Genomic DNA, 20,050 nt, shown 5'->3' with positions numbered 1-20,050 from the left:
ATAATAATATTAATTGCTGACGCCCTAAGTAATGATGTTTCTAAATTAATAATAAATCTATCAACAATTCAACGTGATCGAATTAGGTTTCGAGAAAATAAAACGATTGAACTTCAAAAAAAAATTTAATTTGCTAGAAAAAGAGTCTATTGTCTTACATTGAGATGGAAAACTTCTACCAGATATTACATATGGAAAATCAAAAGTAGATAGGTTACCTGTAATTGTTTTGTTTGAGGGAATAACTCAATTACTTGGTGTGCCAAAACTCAAAAGTGGTACTGGAGAACAACAAGCAAATGCAATATTAGATATTATAAATGATTGGGGTGTAACAAATAAAGTATAAGCTTTATGTTGTGACACGACGGCATCAAACACAGGTCGCTTGAATGGTGCCTATATTATATTGGATCAACTGATATTAATTAATAATTAATATTTATAATTAATCTTTTATATTTACCTTGTAGGCGACATATATTCGAATTAGTGCTAAGAAGTGTTTTTGAAGTTAAATTAAAAATAAATACTATTGGTCCTGATGTTCCTATTTTTAAAAAATTCCAACAAGCCTGGCCCGAAATTGACTTAAAAAAGTATGAAATTTGAATAAATTATGCATTTGTAAAATCTATAGTTGGAAAAAATAAACCTCAAATTATAAACTTCTGTTTACAAAATTTTAAAAAAAAAACAATGTAGAGATGATTACAAAGAAATTCTAGAGTTGACTATTATTTTTCTAGATGAAAACCTACCAAATGGTATATTGTTTTACTATCCTGGTGCTTTTCACCATGCCAGGTGGATGTCAAAGGCAATTTATTTATTCAAAATATATATGTTTCGAAAACAATTTAAACTTAATGTTCGAGAAGAAAATGCATTTCGAGATATATGTATTTTTCTAGTTACGATATACGTAGAAGCATGGTTTAGATGCCCTGCTGCAATCGAAGCACCTTATAATGACTTTATATTTTTAAAAAAAATTAATCGAATACCCAGATAAAGCTATTCCTGAAACAGCTGCACATAAATTTTGTGGACACTTGCGTATCTTGCGCCGGAAAGTATAGCCTTATCATTTTTTGATTTTCAGGTGCCAACAGAAATTAAAATTAAAATGGTCGAAGCACTTAAATCAACGCAGAACAATGATGATACAATTAAAAAAATTGTTTTGAGTAAAGAGGGTATAAAAACATTTATATAAAAATAATTACATGAATTTGTATCACCAGAAACAGTAAACTTTTTTTCAAGATTTAAAATTTCAGCCGACTTCATAGATTTCCACCTGGATACTTGGAAAGAAAGAGAAGACTATAAAAATGGAATTTATATTTTAACAGAGTTATCAGTCATAAATGATGTTGCAGAAAGAGGCGTTAAGTTAATTCAAGAATACTGACGAAAGACGAAAATCAAAAACAATTTCTACTACAAGTTGTAAATGATTATACAAAAAATTACCCTGACTGTAAAAAAAAATATATTAATTCATTCATAATTAATAGATATTTTATTTGAATATAACGCATCTAATTTTCACATTGTATTACTCCATTGAACCACTACCTATTTATTTTTAATGACATCAATATTTAATATGTACTTGTGTAGATGAACGACTTTTTTTTAAGATTAAGTTTTTCACAGAAAATAATAGATTTACGAGAAATTTTATCTGAATATTTTTTATAGAGAATACCTAAATCTACAATTTAGATTCTATACAATTTTATACTAAATGCAATATATAATGAATTAAATCAGAATAATACTAAAACTACCGTATTTGATGAATATTCAACCCTCTTGCGGCACCTGAAAGGGGTTATTAATCATCACCAAATTTAACCTACATAACTTTCGCATGGTAATGAAAAAATTGGGTGGGTGAGAAATCAAAAATATTTAACTTTCTTAACCCCCCTACTTTATAAGGGCCACCCTATCATATATATATATATATATTTCTTATATATTTCTATAGATATATATTTCTTATTATTTTGTTTTATATTCTCTCAATTATTTAAACTACAGACATTTTTGTTTATGTTAATTTCAAAAAGTATTTTGATTACTTAAGGAAATCAATTAAATTATAACATTAGTATCACTTATCAATAAATCAACTACTTATTTATATAAAGACTTTTAATTAATAAAACAGAACAATACTTCAATATTTGGCAATCAAGCTGGATTCTTCAACATACTAAACGATATAAGATCAAACATAATATCGCGTCAGGGGATCACACCTCCAGTGGAAATGCCTAAATAAATAGAAGTAATAAAAACTGCTAGCTTAATTATTAATAGACTACGAATTGGCCGTACAAAAATCACCCACAGATATCTGAGGAACACAGAGGAACTTCCAATTTTCCAAAGATCCTATTGAGTACGTACCAAAAATTTACTAACTAAATATCTAAACAAAGAGCTCCACAGGAAAAAAATCAATCACCCTGAACATTTATCTCGTATTTCCACATCATTTAGTAACTATTAAGAATCCACAAAATCAATAATTTAATTCATCATATCCTTAAAATCATTAAATAATATTTAAACAAAAAACGTACTAACAATTAAAGTTATCTATAATTTTACAATGTATTTAATTAATGTAATTTAAAAACAATTTGTGGATTTCCAAGGCCGATGCTGTCAAAGGTTTTTTTGAATATAAAAAAAAAAGACTTCAATACTTAAGTAATGTAAAAATATCAACTACTTGATTAATAAAAGTAGTAGTTTTTACTTTTATACTAAATAAAAATATTTTAATTTTTTTCTTGAGATATATTTCATAAAATAAAACATAACAAAACTTAAAATATTTTTACGTTACATAGTAATTTCATTAAATCAATTAATTTAATTATTTAGTCGCATGAATGTGATTAATAATCATAAAATTCAATGGACGAATGGTTGATAAGTGAATAACAAATTTTAGGTCCAGAATAAATAATGTAAAAGTAGGATAAAAGAACCACGAGAAAAGGAAAAAATAGAAGTTTAATTGCTCAATTTTTATTGTAATATAACAATTTTATTTTAATCCAATAAATTTAACTCGCGATGTTTATCTAAGCAATACATGAAGTACAGGTCAGCTACTTAAAAATATTTTTGTTTGATAATATAATTTCTTACTATAAATGAGTCTATAAGTCTAATGGCAAATTAAATTTATTGAATGTTTATATTTGGAATTTGATAAATACATACAGTATTTAACATGGGTTCTGTATTAACACTAAATTTGGACAAAATATTCTATGTTACCACATACAAAACGACACCACACCAATTTTCTACAAAATATTTTTATGAATAATAGCTGCTTAGTTTATAAAATTTGGCAGCACTGATTCAGCACTAATTCAAACTTCCTGTAGATTTATAGTTTGCTGCTCTGCCGCCGAATTGTGAATATTTTTTAAACAGCTCTTCAGTCCAATAGGCTACAGTCGTCAATTCATTGTATTCAAGGTAAATGTAATTTTTTTAATTATTCTTATCGGTGTGACTTGATTTTTAATGACCATAATACTTCCAGCTTCAACAATGGGAGAAGTAATCGAACTATATTTATTACGAATTATTTAAATTTACAATCCTTAATGTATTTGAAATTTCAATCGAAAGTAAACGATAATTCTTCTGTTCTAGAATTCCGATCTTAGTGATACATCATCATGAATTTATCTCTTATCACATCACAGACCTTTTATGTTTGTATAGTAAATAAAAATTAGATTATTTTAGTCTTAACTCTTAGATAGTACATAAAATAAAAAAGGACAATGAGATAGTATTATATTTAGCCATGCGTAGTAACTAAAATACAATATATCATTATAATCATAAAACTAATCTCGTCTATTTCCGATTATTTTTACGTTTCTTAAAAAAAGGACTAGAATTTTTATGATTAAATTGTATATGGTTTTAAAATGTATGTACACATACATTTTATGTACATTACATGTACAATATTCGAGTCGCATATTTTCTGGATCTTATTTTTTATTTGCATCCTCTTTTTCACATGTTTACAATACGTTTAACATAGTATAAAACAAATATGAGAGGGAATATGTTATTTACAAACAAGTGGTTAGAATAAGACTGAGAAAACAAAAATATTTGAGAAAGACTGTGGGGTTTATTAGAAGAAATGTTTCTCAACTAGGTTGGTTAATTCTACAGATATTAATTTGTTTTAGTATTCTTTTAATATTTTAACTAGTTAGTCTAGGCCATTCATCAATTGTAAGTGATTTTTAGCATATTTTTCTAATTAAAATTAATTTCCTTGTTTGGTACTTTTATTTGTAATATAAAATAATATTTCCACGGAATATAATGAAATTATTATATTTACGTTGTATTGCAACACGTAAGGAGTTAATCTATATTATTTTGATAGGTGTACATGTTATATGATAATTATGCACATGTATCAAAGTTGCTAAAATCCATTATAGGTATTCATATTAAAAACGTATACCATATTAAACATGATAAAATTATGTAAATATATAAACTTATATAAATTATTTACCAATACACATAAATGTACGTATAAGCATGCATAGCTATATATAATGTTATATTGGCATTACTTAAAAAAAGAAGAAGTTCGTATTTAAAATAATTTCTCATAATTGTTGACGTTAAATTATTCGGGAACAATGGTAGGTGGTCATTCAACTGTTGGGAACAAACTATGTTAGATCTCATGATTCCCACGAATATCACTTAGTTTTCGAGTACAGCTGCAATTAAAATATTTTTCCTTGAGGTTTTTTTTCTTTAAAAATACTTTTGGCCATTAAAATTACCCATACATAAAATCACGTGCTTTATATAGGTTTTAAAGTATAATTATCTAATATTCTGGTTTGTGTATATTTATAAAATTCCAATAGTTTTCGAAAAAATTTCAAAAGATTTTTGAAAAAATGTGCGTTTGAATTAATCCTAAACTTTTCTGTTTCATTAACCATTATTTATGACTACACATAGAACAGAGTGGATAAAAAATGCTCTGAAATTTTCCTATATCTAATATTCAATCATAATATTTATTATTATAAGACTAGAAGTCGTAATATTTTCAATATTTTATAAAAAACAAGAAAATTATAAACACGACCTTCATTTTTAATATGAACCGTTTTTAAAATTAAATCCATTCGAATCAGTGGGACCCCTACAAACAGTGACCTATCTGTACACGTAAATAATGTCCACATTTTTATTAACTTCCATACTTGTTTATTAAAAATAATAATGTTACAGTATATCGTGGGTGTTATTTAGTTTTTAGTTTATTATAAATGACCATGTTATAATTTAAAATTAATTTTTGTTCACATCTATTATTGATATCTATAAACATACTGATTAATCATAAAATAATTGATTTCCAATTAAAATATTAGATTAATCTCCGTGATATACCTGTAAAATATTTGAAACTAAATATATAAACTTGATTTTTCAAAACTATAACCAAAAATATATTAAGTATAGAATTATTTTAGTATAACTTAAATTTAAATATTCATTATGTACAAGTATTTATATAATGAATATATAATATTTTGATTTTTAAATTTAAATAAATTTAATTTTTTTTTAAAAAAAAAAATGATGGACCCACTTCCAACAAGAGTTTATTTTTTATTTAAAAATAAAAAAAAAATAATAAATATAAATAATAATTGTTGATTGACTAATTGTTTTGATACAGAATAAAGTAAATTGTTTTTGACTTAACAAATCATTATAGCACTTTTATAGTATTTTTTCTTTAATTAAATTCACCAACGTATCCAACCCTAACATCATGTTTGTTAGTTAGATCTAAATTTCAATATTCATAATATATTTATATATAGTACCAAAGAGTGGGCTTGATATAATTGTAAATAGTCGTTTTTGGAATTTCTAAGAAACCAACTTACGTAAAAACAATTTGAATTTTTGTCCAAATACTTAATTTAATTCTTTATTTATTTGAATCTTACTATTTAAAAAAAAAAAAAAAAAACTGCTCGTCTTTTTCTAATTGTATTTTTGTGATTAAGGTAACTGGTGAGTATTAATATCTATAATATATCTAATTAATATTTAATTTTATATCTATTATGTAATGATATCTGTAGTACACTAATTCTGCTGACGTAGAGTAAAATTATTATATTTAAGGAGTAATATGTAGTCAATTTGCAAATCGAGTTGCCTAAGAACTTGTTTGGGGTAAAAATTAAACAATATTATACTATTAGTATTTGAGTAATTATACGCTAATCTCCAAAACGATGATTATAATAACCGGTTTATTATATATACAATTTGATCATATTTTTTATCTACGATTTCTTTAGCAATAATGTGCGTATAATAATATTCATGAGTTAACTAAGTACTATGCAAGTTTATTAATAAATTCATGGCTCTATAAACTTATGATAAAATTCCTAAATAAATGATAAAGATACAGGTATGTATTAAAATAATGCTATAAATCTTATATATACTACATGTCTTAATAACAATTTCCTTTCATATATACATTTTTGCATTATACAGGTATTAGGATACAACTAATAAGTGATCATTTATATATTTAATGACTAGGATTTCAGAGAACAATTAATCAACATGTCTTAAATATTTATTACAATAATAAAAGTAGGTACCGTAAGTAATTGTATCTCCCATCTTAGAATATCATTTAAATACCTCATAAAGTATACAAAATAACCAGTTAATGATTAAATGCAGATACTACAGTATTGACTAAATATATCTATATCTATAATACAATAATATTTTCCTGAAGTTTAAATTGTATGATAAAAATATGCGTTATTAACGTATTCAAATTTACGTTAGCATAAATTGTATACATTTATTTATATATTATGTAAACACCCACGAGGACATTACAATAATGCTTACAATCATAAATACAATACTATATAAGATTAAAATATTGAAAGATAAAATAGTAAATAATAAATATTAATGATTAAAAATAAGTATTTAGTTACTTATTAAATAAGAAAAAGAATGATAAAACAATATAAAATATATTTTAAATAGATCAATATTTATAACGATAAATAAAATAACAAATTTTCGAACAGGAAAACATTAAAATATAATCAAACAAAATGTATGTGAATTAGGTGTTCGAAAAGCATTGGCTTGAAGGACACACATTTTTAATATAAATTAAATCAAAACGTTTAAGCTCATTACATTTCCAAAATACCCTCGGGAATATATTTTTAATCAGTCAAAATACATATATACGTGTACAGTATACAAACATAAAACTGTTATGATCGAGCACGGCTTCTATAGCATAATAGCATTTATCAATTATAATGAAATGTTCATCAATAATATGCACATTGTATATAAAATATTATAACTTATTATATTCTTGATACAATTAATAAATAGCTGTCTTTTCGACACGAACATAAATGACAAAGGTTTATAAATAAAAAAATAAAGAATAAAGTATATCTAATGTCACTCACACGTATACTGCTATTGTCGGGAAGGGATCTAAAGAATACAAATAATATTGTCGAATAAACTACAAGATCACACAGCCTACGTGACTAATATAAATATTTTAAATAAAAATTCTTTATGTATACTGCCGTCCGTCTAGAGCTAAGCTCAATATCTTTAAATGTCTTGCCGACAATAAACCTATATAAAGATCAAAACTATAAAAAAGTGACGACTCATAGCAGTCGGGGACAATCATAGTACAGTTTGTTCCAACACCGGTACTCGGTTGGTCTGTAGAGTCACTCTATATCTTAATACCTAAGAATAGGAAATCTAATACATAGTTGTCCATAAGTTTTGATTCAAATAAATGTAAAAAAAAATTGAACCTCAATATAAAGAAAATTTATGAGCGTATAAAATCGCGTAAAATAATTTTAAAACTTTTACCAGTAATTGAGATTGACATTTTCATTACATAATTTTATTTTAAAAATATTTCATCAATTTCTAGGCTATTTATAGAAGTTTGAAATTTTTGATTTTTTTTAAAGTTATCTTTTTATAAATATTGATAAAAAATGTTTGAAGAGATAAAGTACTTGCAAATTTAACATAAGATTCCACATAACTTGGTCTTAAAGTTTTTCAAAAATTATTATTAATCGTATATAAGCATTATCGTGTATAAGCACAATTATTTTTACTAAGTTAAAATATTGCCAACATTTGTCAAAATCATAAATATTTATTAGTTATTTTGTAATTAAAAATGTATAAACATTTTTTATTAATAGCTAAATAATGAAAATTAATTACAGGGTTGTCCATAAGTTTTGACTATAATAATTATAAAATAAATCGAATGTAACTAAATTAAAAAAAATTTAGGTTTGTCTAAACTTTTAATTTTCATGAAATCAAAAATTCACGCATACCTAAAATAACGATTTATTATTAAACGATTTTAGATTTTTGATATTATTAAAAAAGACTAGTCTTAAAAACTTGAAACTTAGAAACTTAATAACTAAATACTAATACTGAAAGAAATAAAGTAAATTATCTTAGGCTAATAAATTATCTGCATTCAGAATCGTTTTTTCACAATGTTAAATAATTTATCATTGAACTCAAATTTAACACACACATTATAGTGACTTACTTTACAATGACAAGATTCACTCGACAGAGCATGTTTCCAAATTTTCAAAATGTTCCCATATTGAACCCCTTTGATAAATCTAATTATTAATTGCAATTTGATTTTGCATTGTTTTATAAGTAAAATCTGTCCAAATAGTTCGGTGCTTGATAACCAAATATAACATATAGAGCACATGCTCTTCTATTCAAATCAATATTAATATTATTAATAATATTAATAATATTAATATTAATTGATTATCAATACATTCTATAAGTAAACATTCGTAGAAAAACAGTAAGGTTAAACTTTTAAAACAAATATATATAGGTGATTATTTAAAGCAGGGATCCTGAAACTTTTACAAATACTGTACCCCTTTTTATCAATTAAATTTTTTGGGTACCCCTTCTTAGTTAGAAAAACTAAAATAAATATAAAAAAAATTAAAAACTTATAAAATTACATTTTTATTTCATTAAAACATAATAAGTATACAAAAAATGTTAAAAACAAAAATAGCTTACTTTCAAAAAAAAATTAATGAGAAGGGTTAGCTTGTTTTTGTTGGCACAGTTGATCAATATTGGGTTCTAATTTAGTTTAGTACAATCTTAAATTATCTTCAACATTTAACTTGTTTCTATATTTACTTTTAAACTTGAATAACCTTTTCGACATAAATAATTTAAATTTAAAGGTTTTTTGGCCAGACTTGTACCCCTTAAAAAATCTCGAGTACCCCCAAGGGGTACGCGTGCAACAGTTTGAGAACCACTGATTTAAAGATAAGAAGCTAAACTGGTAAACAAAACTATATAAAAACAATATACCTATTACATTCTAAATTTTAACTATTAAAATTAAAGTTCTTATACATTATTAACTACAAAATATATGGGAAGTTTCAATAAAGAAATATTTTGTCAAAAAGTTAATTTCAAGTTTTCGGGAGGGCTGGGGAAATGCTAAATGAGTAAAAACCAGTCAGAATTAATTTTTGAAAAATTTTGCAAGTAGTACAAATTCGTACAAATTACATACTAAATATTTGAGGGAAAAAAGTTAACATACGTGTGTCTGCACGTATCTGTAATCTCACATTTATAATGTATAGTTGATTTGGTTTTCTTTTGGAATCACGACCAAGATCTGTATTTAATAACTCACCTTCGCCTACTACATTTTTTTTTTTATTACTACACATAATTATAATAGAACACTAATAAAATTGCCAGGGTAAGCTATATGTAAAGCGGATTTAAAATTTAAAACATTTTACTGTATATTTTCGCATATTAAAAAACTTTAATTATATTATACTATTTTTTTAGTTTTAAATTTATTTTTTGTTCATACTCTCAAATTGAATTATTTTGTGTTATTTATAAACCTCGTTATTTAAATTAAAAACGTAAAAAAAAGCTTCGACTAACAGAATGAAACGAAAATTCATCTACTATAAATTTATTAATTTATACGTAGTTGTTTCTTGAACACATATTTTTTAAATTTTTAATAAAATAAAAACATTAAAATCATTTAAGAATAATTTTTATGTTTTTAATAAATATTATAGAACTCATTTTTTTTTTTTTAAAAAAAAGCGGTTATAAAAAACGCATATTTAAGTATTTTTTACTGATAGAAAATCCAAGCACTGATTATATAAACATTACTATAATATATACTATAATTTTAATGAATACATTTTGAAATTTTGATACGTAAACGTTTTAACAATGTTAAATAAAAATGTCTTATAACTAGTATAATTTAACTATAATCTGAGATTACTATTACTGTTTAATGACTTTATGAACAACACATAAAGGTAATATTATTCACAAAATAGTAAACTTCTAAAATTAATATCATTGAGTTTCTTTAATTTTTATAACCATTTGAATAATGTAACTTTATAAAATAAAATACATTTTTAAATCTAATTATATAATTAATTTCATATAAATAATGCTATATGCAAAATTAATTAAGCATAATAATCAAGACCTCTGGAGTTTTTTCATATTTTGGATGTCAGTTACTAAATAATCATTTATTTATAATATGTACATAATTATCAACACATTTAGGTAGTTTAACTTTCTAACTTTATTTTAAACTCAAATACAAAATTTTTTAATATTTATAAATTACAGTTTATCAAAAAAGAATTATGACTCAACAGCTAGAATCATCAAAAACGGTTAGTAAACATTTTATTTTAATTTTATTAAACCAAATTTTCATTTATTTACATTTACATGGATTATTTACCAATGATTTGTTTAACAACTTATGATATTTAAATCTCCAATATATTTAATAGACAATAGACCCATATAAATTGTGACTGATTTCTTACAGGTTAAAGTAATTGATTTAATAAGTGACACAGTAACCAAACCAGACATCAATATGCGGCAAGCTATGTTCAATGCAGAAGTTGGTGACGATGGTTATGGCGAAGATCCTACAGTAAACCGTAATTATGAATTAAACCGTTAAATATATTATTCACGGAGAAATTAATAAAAAAATAAAAAGTTAAGTTAACATTCAACCAATATATTCTTTAACTTCGTTAAGTTAAAAAGAAATTGATAAAAAAATTAATTTAGTAAAAAAAAAAATGTTTTCACTTTGCAACATATTATTATGTATGTCTAACACTATATGTCTAAATAATACTCATCAGTATCATTTGTCATATATGAGGATTTCAAGGCGCTGCTAGTAAAGACCGATGAAGAAAAGAGTTGTACTGTGTGAACACCGATTATTTATCGTGGCAGTGAGCATCGGAAGAACGTGGCGAGACATTTCGTCGAGACTATCACGAAAGTATCATTAAGGATCGAGAAACTATTGAAGAAAAATTTACCGATGAATATGAGTTCGGACGATGAAAAGACTCACGAGATAGCCACACAGTGCAACCCTTTTCTTTATCGGTCTTTACTAGCAGCGCCTCAAAATCTTCATATATGACAAACGGATGGTGAACTATATTTTTCCAAGCGTTGAACTTCAAACATTCACTCTCTGACGGCATTACCGGTAATATCGGTTTATGACCATCACAAATCAGCTTGTGGTGTTCCAACGCTGCCCGACCACTCAACTTATATTTATGAAGTCTACTATCAAACCTTGTGAAGCACCGTTTACAGAATACAATCCCCCATTATGAGCGGTTTTCTGTGATCTAATAAGCCGTGACATACTCGTATTAGATATAAAAACGTAATGCCATCCGCTGTCATCAATTACCAGCAGCAAGCCGAAATGATCTGGTTTTTCATCGTTAACAACACGTAACGGATACATTTCATATGTCAGATATTTACTAGGTGGTTGAAATTTTTTTTCTAGTCCGTAAACATTTACGGACACGTGTGAATTATTTTTTTCAAATTTGGAAATATCTGATAACGGTATGGGGAATGAAATACTGTTGAAATTGTATTTGTTATCGTGTTTACTATAATTTTCTCCGATCCTATATCTCGGTTGTTCTGTCACGCGTTTCACGAGAATCGTCCACTTAAAACACTTCTGATCGACGTTTTGCGGATTTATCGCCCCCTTTTTTCTATCGATAATCGCTGGTAACGGTATGTACGAAGAGCTTCTCATAGGATTGTATTTATAAACTGTCAACAATAACCCATCTTTCGTTTGTAGTGTAACACTTCCTATGCTGCTATAATTATCTTCTTCGCTCAATAATTTTATGTACTACCCATCAATGATAGCCGAAATATCTGAATTCAGAAAAATTTCAGCTGCGGTAGTTTTAAATGCCCTATTTTCTATTGAATTCCCCACGTGCGGATAATTATACATAGCTTCATATTGAATTTTATAGGTTTTTCCTGAACTCGTTTTTTTAACAAAATCGTTAGCTCTGGTTTAAGAGAGCGGAGAAATTCGGCATAATTCTGAATACTGTTGGTATTTTTTGCAAAATACCATACAATTTTTCGGTTTGCCGAAGATGATATTTCAACGAAGTTGGGTGTCTGAACGAGTGTCATGTGAATTTTTTTTACTCTAGCAGATAATGTGGTGTTGGCGATGGACATGCGCTTACCGTTAATTCAAATCGGCTGGGCCGATTTGGCTCAATTTTTTTTTTTAACTGTTCGTGATTGCCAGGAGAAGGTTTTTACGAAAAAAAATGTTGGAAAAATGTTATTGTTTAATAAATCATAGTTTAATTTAAGAATTTTTGACCCGGTCGATAACTGCACATTGAAAATGCATTATTAAATAAAACTATTTAAAAACTATTCATTTTATTTTTGGTATTAAATGACTGGTACCTATTGCATAAATATTAAACAACAAGATCCCGCAACAGGTGCCAAAACAAATAAAAATGTTAGTTCGAAGAATTATTATGCATATCGGTTGATGATAAGACGCGATTAGGACAAAGCTATTCTATGATGTCATGATCTTTGTCAACAACTCATGGTGTCGAAATGTATGTAAAGATAGAGAGTGAATGATTTCGCTACTTACGATTTAATCAAAAAAAGCTACGTGCAGAAAATTCTCAAAACAATTGTTAGATATTGGAGATGGGAAAGTTACTACAGATGAAACGGTATGTATAAAATTACCGACCGATTTCTGCACAAACATTTATTCGCAAGATGCTCTCATTGACCAGATTTCCCAATGTACACAGACAATACACAAATCATGAATGGCTGGCAAAAAGAGCAATTTTAGTAGCAAAAAATGTAGACGTCAACGAATTGAATCTCAAGATACAACATTTGTTACCAGGAGACTTGGTGTCATAAAAGTCTATTGATATAATTTGCGATGCTACTGAAGCTGTAAATTATTCAACGGAGTTTTTAAACTCATTGGATTTACCAGTCATGCTACCACATAGTTTACAATCGAAGGTTAGATCTCCGGTTATTTTGCTTCGTAATTTGACCCACCATGGTTGTACAACGGCACGCGATAAGTCGTTAAAAAATTAATGAAAAATGTTATCGAAGCCATAATTTTAAATGGCAAATTCTGAGGTGAAAACATATTATCACCGCGAATTCCTATTGTACCCACAGATGTGCCAATACAATTTAAACGCCTTCAATTTCGAATTAGATTGGCATTTGCAATGACTATCAATAAGTCTCAAGGCCAAACGATGTCTGTCTGTGGCTTAGATTTGAGCACATCATATTTTTCACACGGACGTGTGAAATCGTGGCGTGCTCTCAAATCAACCAGTTTGAGTTGGTGAAAATGTGATAACAAAAAATATTGTACACTCTGTAGCATTAAGGGATAGATATTGTTTTTTACTAATATTGTCATATTTAGTGATATGTATATATATATATATATAATTTTAATGGATCAATTTTAATAAATTATTAAAAAAATAAATGTTTGATGTTTTTTCATTTTTATATTTCGTCACCGTTCACAGCACCATTTCCTTCCCTACATCCTTATCCTTATCCACATCCTTACATGCCTATATTAAATTAGTTATTTTTTTATAGCAAAATATTCTCTAGAAATAATTTATATGACAAAACAACGTTTGTCGGGTCAGCTAGTATTATATAAATATTATATATATATGAATATTAATATTTTTATTTTAAATGTTGATAATCGTATAAATATTCATCATATAATTAATTATTTTATTAACTAACCTTTGAAATGTTATATAATTATAATAAAATTATATTCATTCACTTTATTAATTTAGATTTATTTTTAATTTTTTCAAAAGTTATTAAAAATTCGTGATATTGTAACTAAATTTTTTTTTTATATAAATATAGTTTTGGAAAGAAAAGCATCGATTCTTTTGGGAAAAGAAGCAGCATTGTTTGTACCGAGTGGTATCATGGGCAATTTAATTTCAAGTAATTTAATAATTTTTACAGTTGAAATGTATATTTTTAAGTTTTCTTTAGCTTCAAAATTTACTTTTTTTGATTTGCCTATTTGTTTATAATTATAAACTAAACTTTAATCAGTGGCTGTTTTTAGGGAGTGGTCACTAACCCACCCCTTGCATTTTTTTTATGTCAACTGTTATATTTTGTTCGTCATATTATTTTCACGAAATATGTTCATAATTTTTTTTTTTTTTAATGTTTTTATCTTTTATGGCATTGGTATGGAACATTGAATTGATAACAATAGACAAATATACTCGTACGATATTAAACACTACAGAACTATTACTAGAATTATTAAGGTTAAGCTAATCGGGTTTGATCGTATTTTTTCAGATTATAGTCAGATTAATGGACTTTTTACTTTATTTTTTTATTCTAAAAAAATAAATAGGTTTTAAATTAAACTATTTAAATTATGAAATAAATAATGAAAGTTATGTAATTTATAATAGAATCATAAACAAATTGTATTCTTTATTTGATATACATAATTATGGCGGGGGCAAAAAATTTAAAATAGTCCCCACCTTGATGTTTCATCAAAACCGCCACTGAATTCAATACAAATTTAAATAAGGCAATATTTTATTTTTATAATATAATTAACATTTAAAAAAAATTTCGTTAGTGGATTGCTTAATAGTTTAAATTGACTAGTCATATAAATTTAGCTAATAAAGTACATCATTATAAGTATACATAAGTTTAGTTGTTTAGATGAAATTTGATATTGTTTATTTATTTTTTCTTTAACGTCATAATGTATATGTATTAAAAAATTCTTACATAAGAGTGATAAGATATTTACAAATGTATTAAGAATATATATGGTACCTATATAAATATATTCTAAAAAATCATTCTAATTTTAGTAATAGCTCATACTAGACATCAAATTGGAAGCGAGGTGATAGTTGGCGACAAAAGCCATATTTTGCTATGGGAACAAAGTGGAGCATCTCAGGTAGTACATATTTATAGTTTAATATGAATTTTGAACTAGGTAATACAATTTTAAATATATTTGTTTTAAATAGATTGCTGGTATACAAATGCGTGAAGTTAGAAATTTATCGGATGGAACGTTAAATATGACAGAGCTACGTGAAAAATTGCGACCAATTAATCCATTAGACTTCGAATCTTATACATCGTTAGTGTGCATAGAAAACACTCATAATTATCTCGGTGGTGTAGTGCTTCCTCTCGAATGGCTCGATCAGGTAAAATTAACTGCAATAATAATTAATAATTTTTAATTAAATCTTATACAGACATAATTCTATTGTACGTGTATATGTCACTGAACTCCTCCTAAACGGCTGTGCCGATTTGAATGCATTTTTTTGTATGCATTTGGGTGACGCTCTGGATGGTTTAGATTCATAGATCAGCTCGGCAGATAGCATTGCCGATTGTATGTAGGTTATTTATCTGGATTTATAAAATGTCTGTTTGTTTGTTTGTCCTTTATACATTTCTAAACGACTGGAACAATTGCGACGCAATCTGGTACAGAGATATATTAAACCTATGAATAGAAGATAGGCTAAGTTAAAAAGTGATAGGCTCAACCCCGGAAGGTGCTCAAACAGACATTTTAAGATTTACGATGGAAATTTTTGTTTATAGATGGTTGCTATTAGTTTCAATAATAATATTAATTATTGCGAAAGCAATTATTAACCATGAATTTGTTATTATTATTTGTTATTATTTGTTACCATGGCACATATGACTATGGGATTAAAATGCATTAAAAAAAAAATACATTAGTGTTACCGCACGTTCTAACATTAAAATTTGGCGTACCCATTATTCTTCTACGAAATACCAATCCGCAACGATGCTATAACGGTACCAGTAGTGCTCTGCACGATCCGTTATTTTAAGGACCAGACCGGACTACACATTTTACCAGGAGACCGAGGTCGGATCGGACCACACTTAAACGTGAATCAAAAACTAAAATTGGACCGAACCGATGGCTTCATATAATTTTTAGACAGGACCGGACCAGTAATTAAATAACATTTAATAAAATAGACCGTGGACTGGACTGTCGGTCCGATCTTAAAACATTTTGGACCGTTTATGGACAGATCCGTAAGATTCAGTCTGTATTAGCCCAGACCGTACCATATGATGCGTTTAGTATTACACTGGACTGGACTACTGTACTTTATAAATAAATTTATACCTAAAGTTGTAGGTTTTTTTTCGTTTCATTTGTTTATATAACAATATCTGTATTTAGATTTTAAGTACCATGATTGGGACTGGATTGAGACCGGATCGGACTGATTTTCATTTTTTTTTTTTTTTAAAACCGGACCGGACTGAAAATAATATATTTGATCTGAGAACTGAACCGAACTACTCCTAAAAAATTATTGAACCGGACCAAACTAACGATTTTTGTATGCTAGGACCGGACCATGCAGAGCATTAGGTACCAGGCTTTTCGTGAAAAAGTTAATGAACAGCATTATCGAAGCTACTATTTATGCCAATGCCATATGCTAATATATAATCAGTGGCGGCTCGTGCTAGAGGCACACGAGCACGTGCCCCATCTATAAAATTGAAAGAAAGAAGAAGAATTTAAAATTGATTACCTATTGGTATTTATTCTAACCATCATAATATAGTTAGTAATTGGTATATTATTTGAAAATATAATCGAAAAAAAAAATTGTATCAAATATGGTTGCTCCTACGTACAATAGTACGTACGTAAGTATTGTACGTATTACGTATATACTGATACTATGGTTCGTCTTGGACGCTTTTTACGTTATTAGCGCTTATTAGTGCTTCATTGTCGTTCACCTTGGCACATTGAAACGCTCAAACTATAACCGTGACGTCATTAATACTGGAGCTACGTCATTGTTACGCGCTCACAAACGATTTCACGAAATAGGTAATGCAGCCAAAGCGTCAGTGCTTTGGGGTGTTGACGATCGGACTAAAGCATTTGTTAGTGATAACGAATACGGAATAATGATAGTAACATTGAAAATAACAATATTTTCTACATAATTTTCCATTCTAGGGATTTCATTTTGGCAGTCACAAACGGCACTGCAAGTTCAAAGTCATAATCATCATCATCCTCACTTTCTTCCGACGAAGAGAAAAAAAAAACATCACCAACTAGTTATAAAGCTAGTTCAACTAACTCTTCTTCATTAAAGTCATCCATTAATAATGAGTAGGGTTGCCATACGTCCCGAAAAACCGGGATTGTCACCGGTTTTGGACTTCACGTTTCAGTGTCCCGAAAAATATTTTCGGGACGTCCATATGTCCCGGCTTAGACGTTTAGAGGAAATGTAGTATTGTTTAATTTTTAATTTCGTCCAATTTTATCTCAAAATACGTTATTAATCGTAATTAATTAACAATATATAATATATATTTTATTTTACAAAAATTTTTTTAAATATTATATTGCCGGGTGTCCGGCCAAAATAGCGAAAAAAAAACAGCGAAAGGAAAAATAGTGAATTCAAAATATCGAAAAAAAATTTAGCGAAACTGAATTATAGCGATCAAAAATAAATCAAATGTTTGGGAAATAACTATAATAATTCTTGTACCGATATAATCAGATAACAGTCAATGAGGTACATAATAAGTAATTATTAATAATATAACAACTATCTAATCAATCCCCTATCGTTTTTATTGTGTATAGTGAACATGGTACACATGTAGAAAAAATATTAAATTGGGTTCGACGTTCGATGACATAAAGTATAGAAGTGTTGTTTATTGTAATAGTGTAGTGCATTTTCATTTTATAGTTAATTTTTGAATAATGGAATTTATTAAATCTAATAAGGGTAAACATTTTCTCGTGTATAATAGTTATACTTAGAGAGAAAAAAAAATGTACAAGGAGTCAAAGTATTGGAAATGTTTAGATATGCAATGAAAAAGTCGATTAACAACTACAAATAATACTACAGTTAAAAAAGAGCCTTCAGAGCATAACCACGTTCTAGATATATGCAGATTAGAAGTTAAAAAAGAAGTCGAAAGAATGAAATCACAAGCACTATCGTCACAATATAACCCTCAGCAAATAATTGCTTCATCGCAAATTAATCCATTTATATCAGGTGCGTTACCAGAGTTATCTAATTTAAAACACACTTTACGAAGAGTATGCCAACGTAATAACTGCGCACCGCCGAATCCTCCGTCACTTTTTAATTTTGAAATACCTGAAAAGTATACTTTAATCAAAAATGGAAGACGGTTCCTGCAGTACGATAGTGGTTCATCAGATGATCGTATTTTAATATTTTTTACTAAAGAAAATTTAGAGTTAATGATAAAATGTAATAATTGGTTTGTCGACGGTACATTTAAGAGCTCTCCGATACTTTTCACTCAAATTTATACAATACATGTATTGACAGCTCATTTGTTGACATCTACTGTTTACGCCTTGTTACCAAATAAATCACAAAATACATATGTAAGCCTCCTTAATCAATTAAAAAAAATTAAACCAACTTTATTGCCAAAATCGATTATGTCAGATTTTGAAATGGGATCTATTAATGCATTTAAAGAAGTATTTCCAAATTTAAAAACAAAAAGGATGCCATTTCCATTTTTACCAATGCATTTGGCGTAAAATACAACAAATTGAATATATGGCCCAAAAATATATATCAGATTCGACATTTTCATTACAGGTACGACTCTTATTAGCATTAGCATATGTACCAGAAAATCATGTGATAGATGGATTCGAAGAACTCATAGATTCACAATACTACACCGATAATGAGAACATTTTACGACCATTAATTAACTACTTTAAAGACACCTGGATAGGCCGTCCAATGGGTCGAAGAAAAGGTCGTAGATTACCGAAATATTCAATTAGTTTATGGAATTGTTACGAATCGGCGAATATCTATTGTCAAGGATTTATAATGCAGTAGAAGGTTGGCATAAAGGATTCAGTTCATTACTTGGTAAGTATTTTAAAATCTATTATTTTTTAAATTAATATTAGGATTCAATATAATTTATAATATACCTAATTTGAACTATTTAAGGGGCGTATCATCCAACCATATGGAGATTTATTGATGTGTTGAAGGAACAGCAATATTTATCGGAAATTAAACACCAACAATTCATTACCGGAGCAAAAAGTTCTAATCAAAAAAAAAAAATCTATAAAAATTGTTCAGAAAAAATTAGAAGTATCACTTCATCTTATAATATTAATGACAATATTAATTATTTGAAAGGTATCGCGTGTAACTTGAGCTTACAAATGTAAGGATTGTGATTTTTAATTAATACATATTTTTATAACATTAAGACAAAACAAAATCTGTGAATA

The 20,050-nt window shown here is 27.2% G+C and overlaps 1 protein-coding gene and 2 pseudogenes across 2 annotated transcripts in view; 2 read left to right on the top strand and 1 right to left on the bottom strand.

Annotated features, from left to right (window-relative positions):
* The first annotated feature begins 3,457 nt into the window (after positions 1–3,457).
* The window catches only part of LOC112683556 (probable low-specificity L-threonine aldolase 2), a 23,368-nt gene continuing 6,775 nt past the window's right edge, over positions 3,458–20,050 (top strand). Inside the window, exons 1-6 of one of the 2 annotated variants that reach the window (XM_025554630.1) lie at positions 3,458–3,519; positions 10,882–10,928; positions 11,090–11,207; positions 14,551–14,634; positions 15,546–15,637; positions 15,711–15,896. In XM_025554630.1, coding sequence (XP_025410415.1) covers positions 10,899–10,928; positions 11,090–11,207; positions 14,551–14,634; positions 15,546–15,637; positions 15,711–15,896 — 510 coding nt within the window. In that variant the 5' untranslated portion in view covers positions 3,458–3,519; positions 10,882–10,898. The other variant, XM_025554631.1, reaches the window with a different exon arrangement.
* LOC112683557 lies at positions 11,326–12,906 on the bottom strand (annotated as a pseudogene).
* On the top strand, positions 18,208–20,030 carry LOC112683555 (annotated as a pseudogene).

The sequence above is a fragment of the Sipha flava genome, unplaced genomic scaffold (assembly GCF_003268045.1).
Source record: "Sipha flava isolate LNK unplaced genomic scaffold, YSA_version1 229_pilon_pilon, whole genome shotgun sequence".
Classification (NCBI taxonomy): domain Eukaryota; kingdom Metazoa; phylum Arthropoda; class Insecta; order Hemiptera; family Aphididae; genus Sipha; species Sipha flava.
This window is presented reverse-complemented; position numbering and strand designations above follow the sequence as displayed.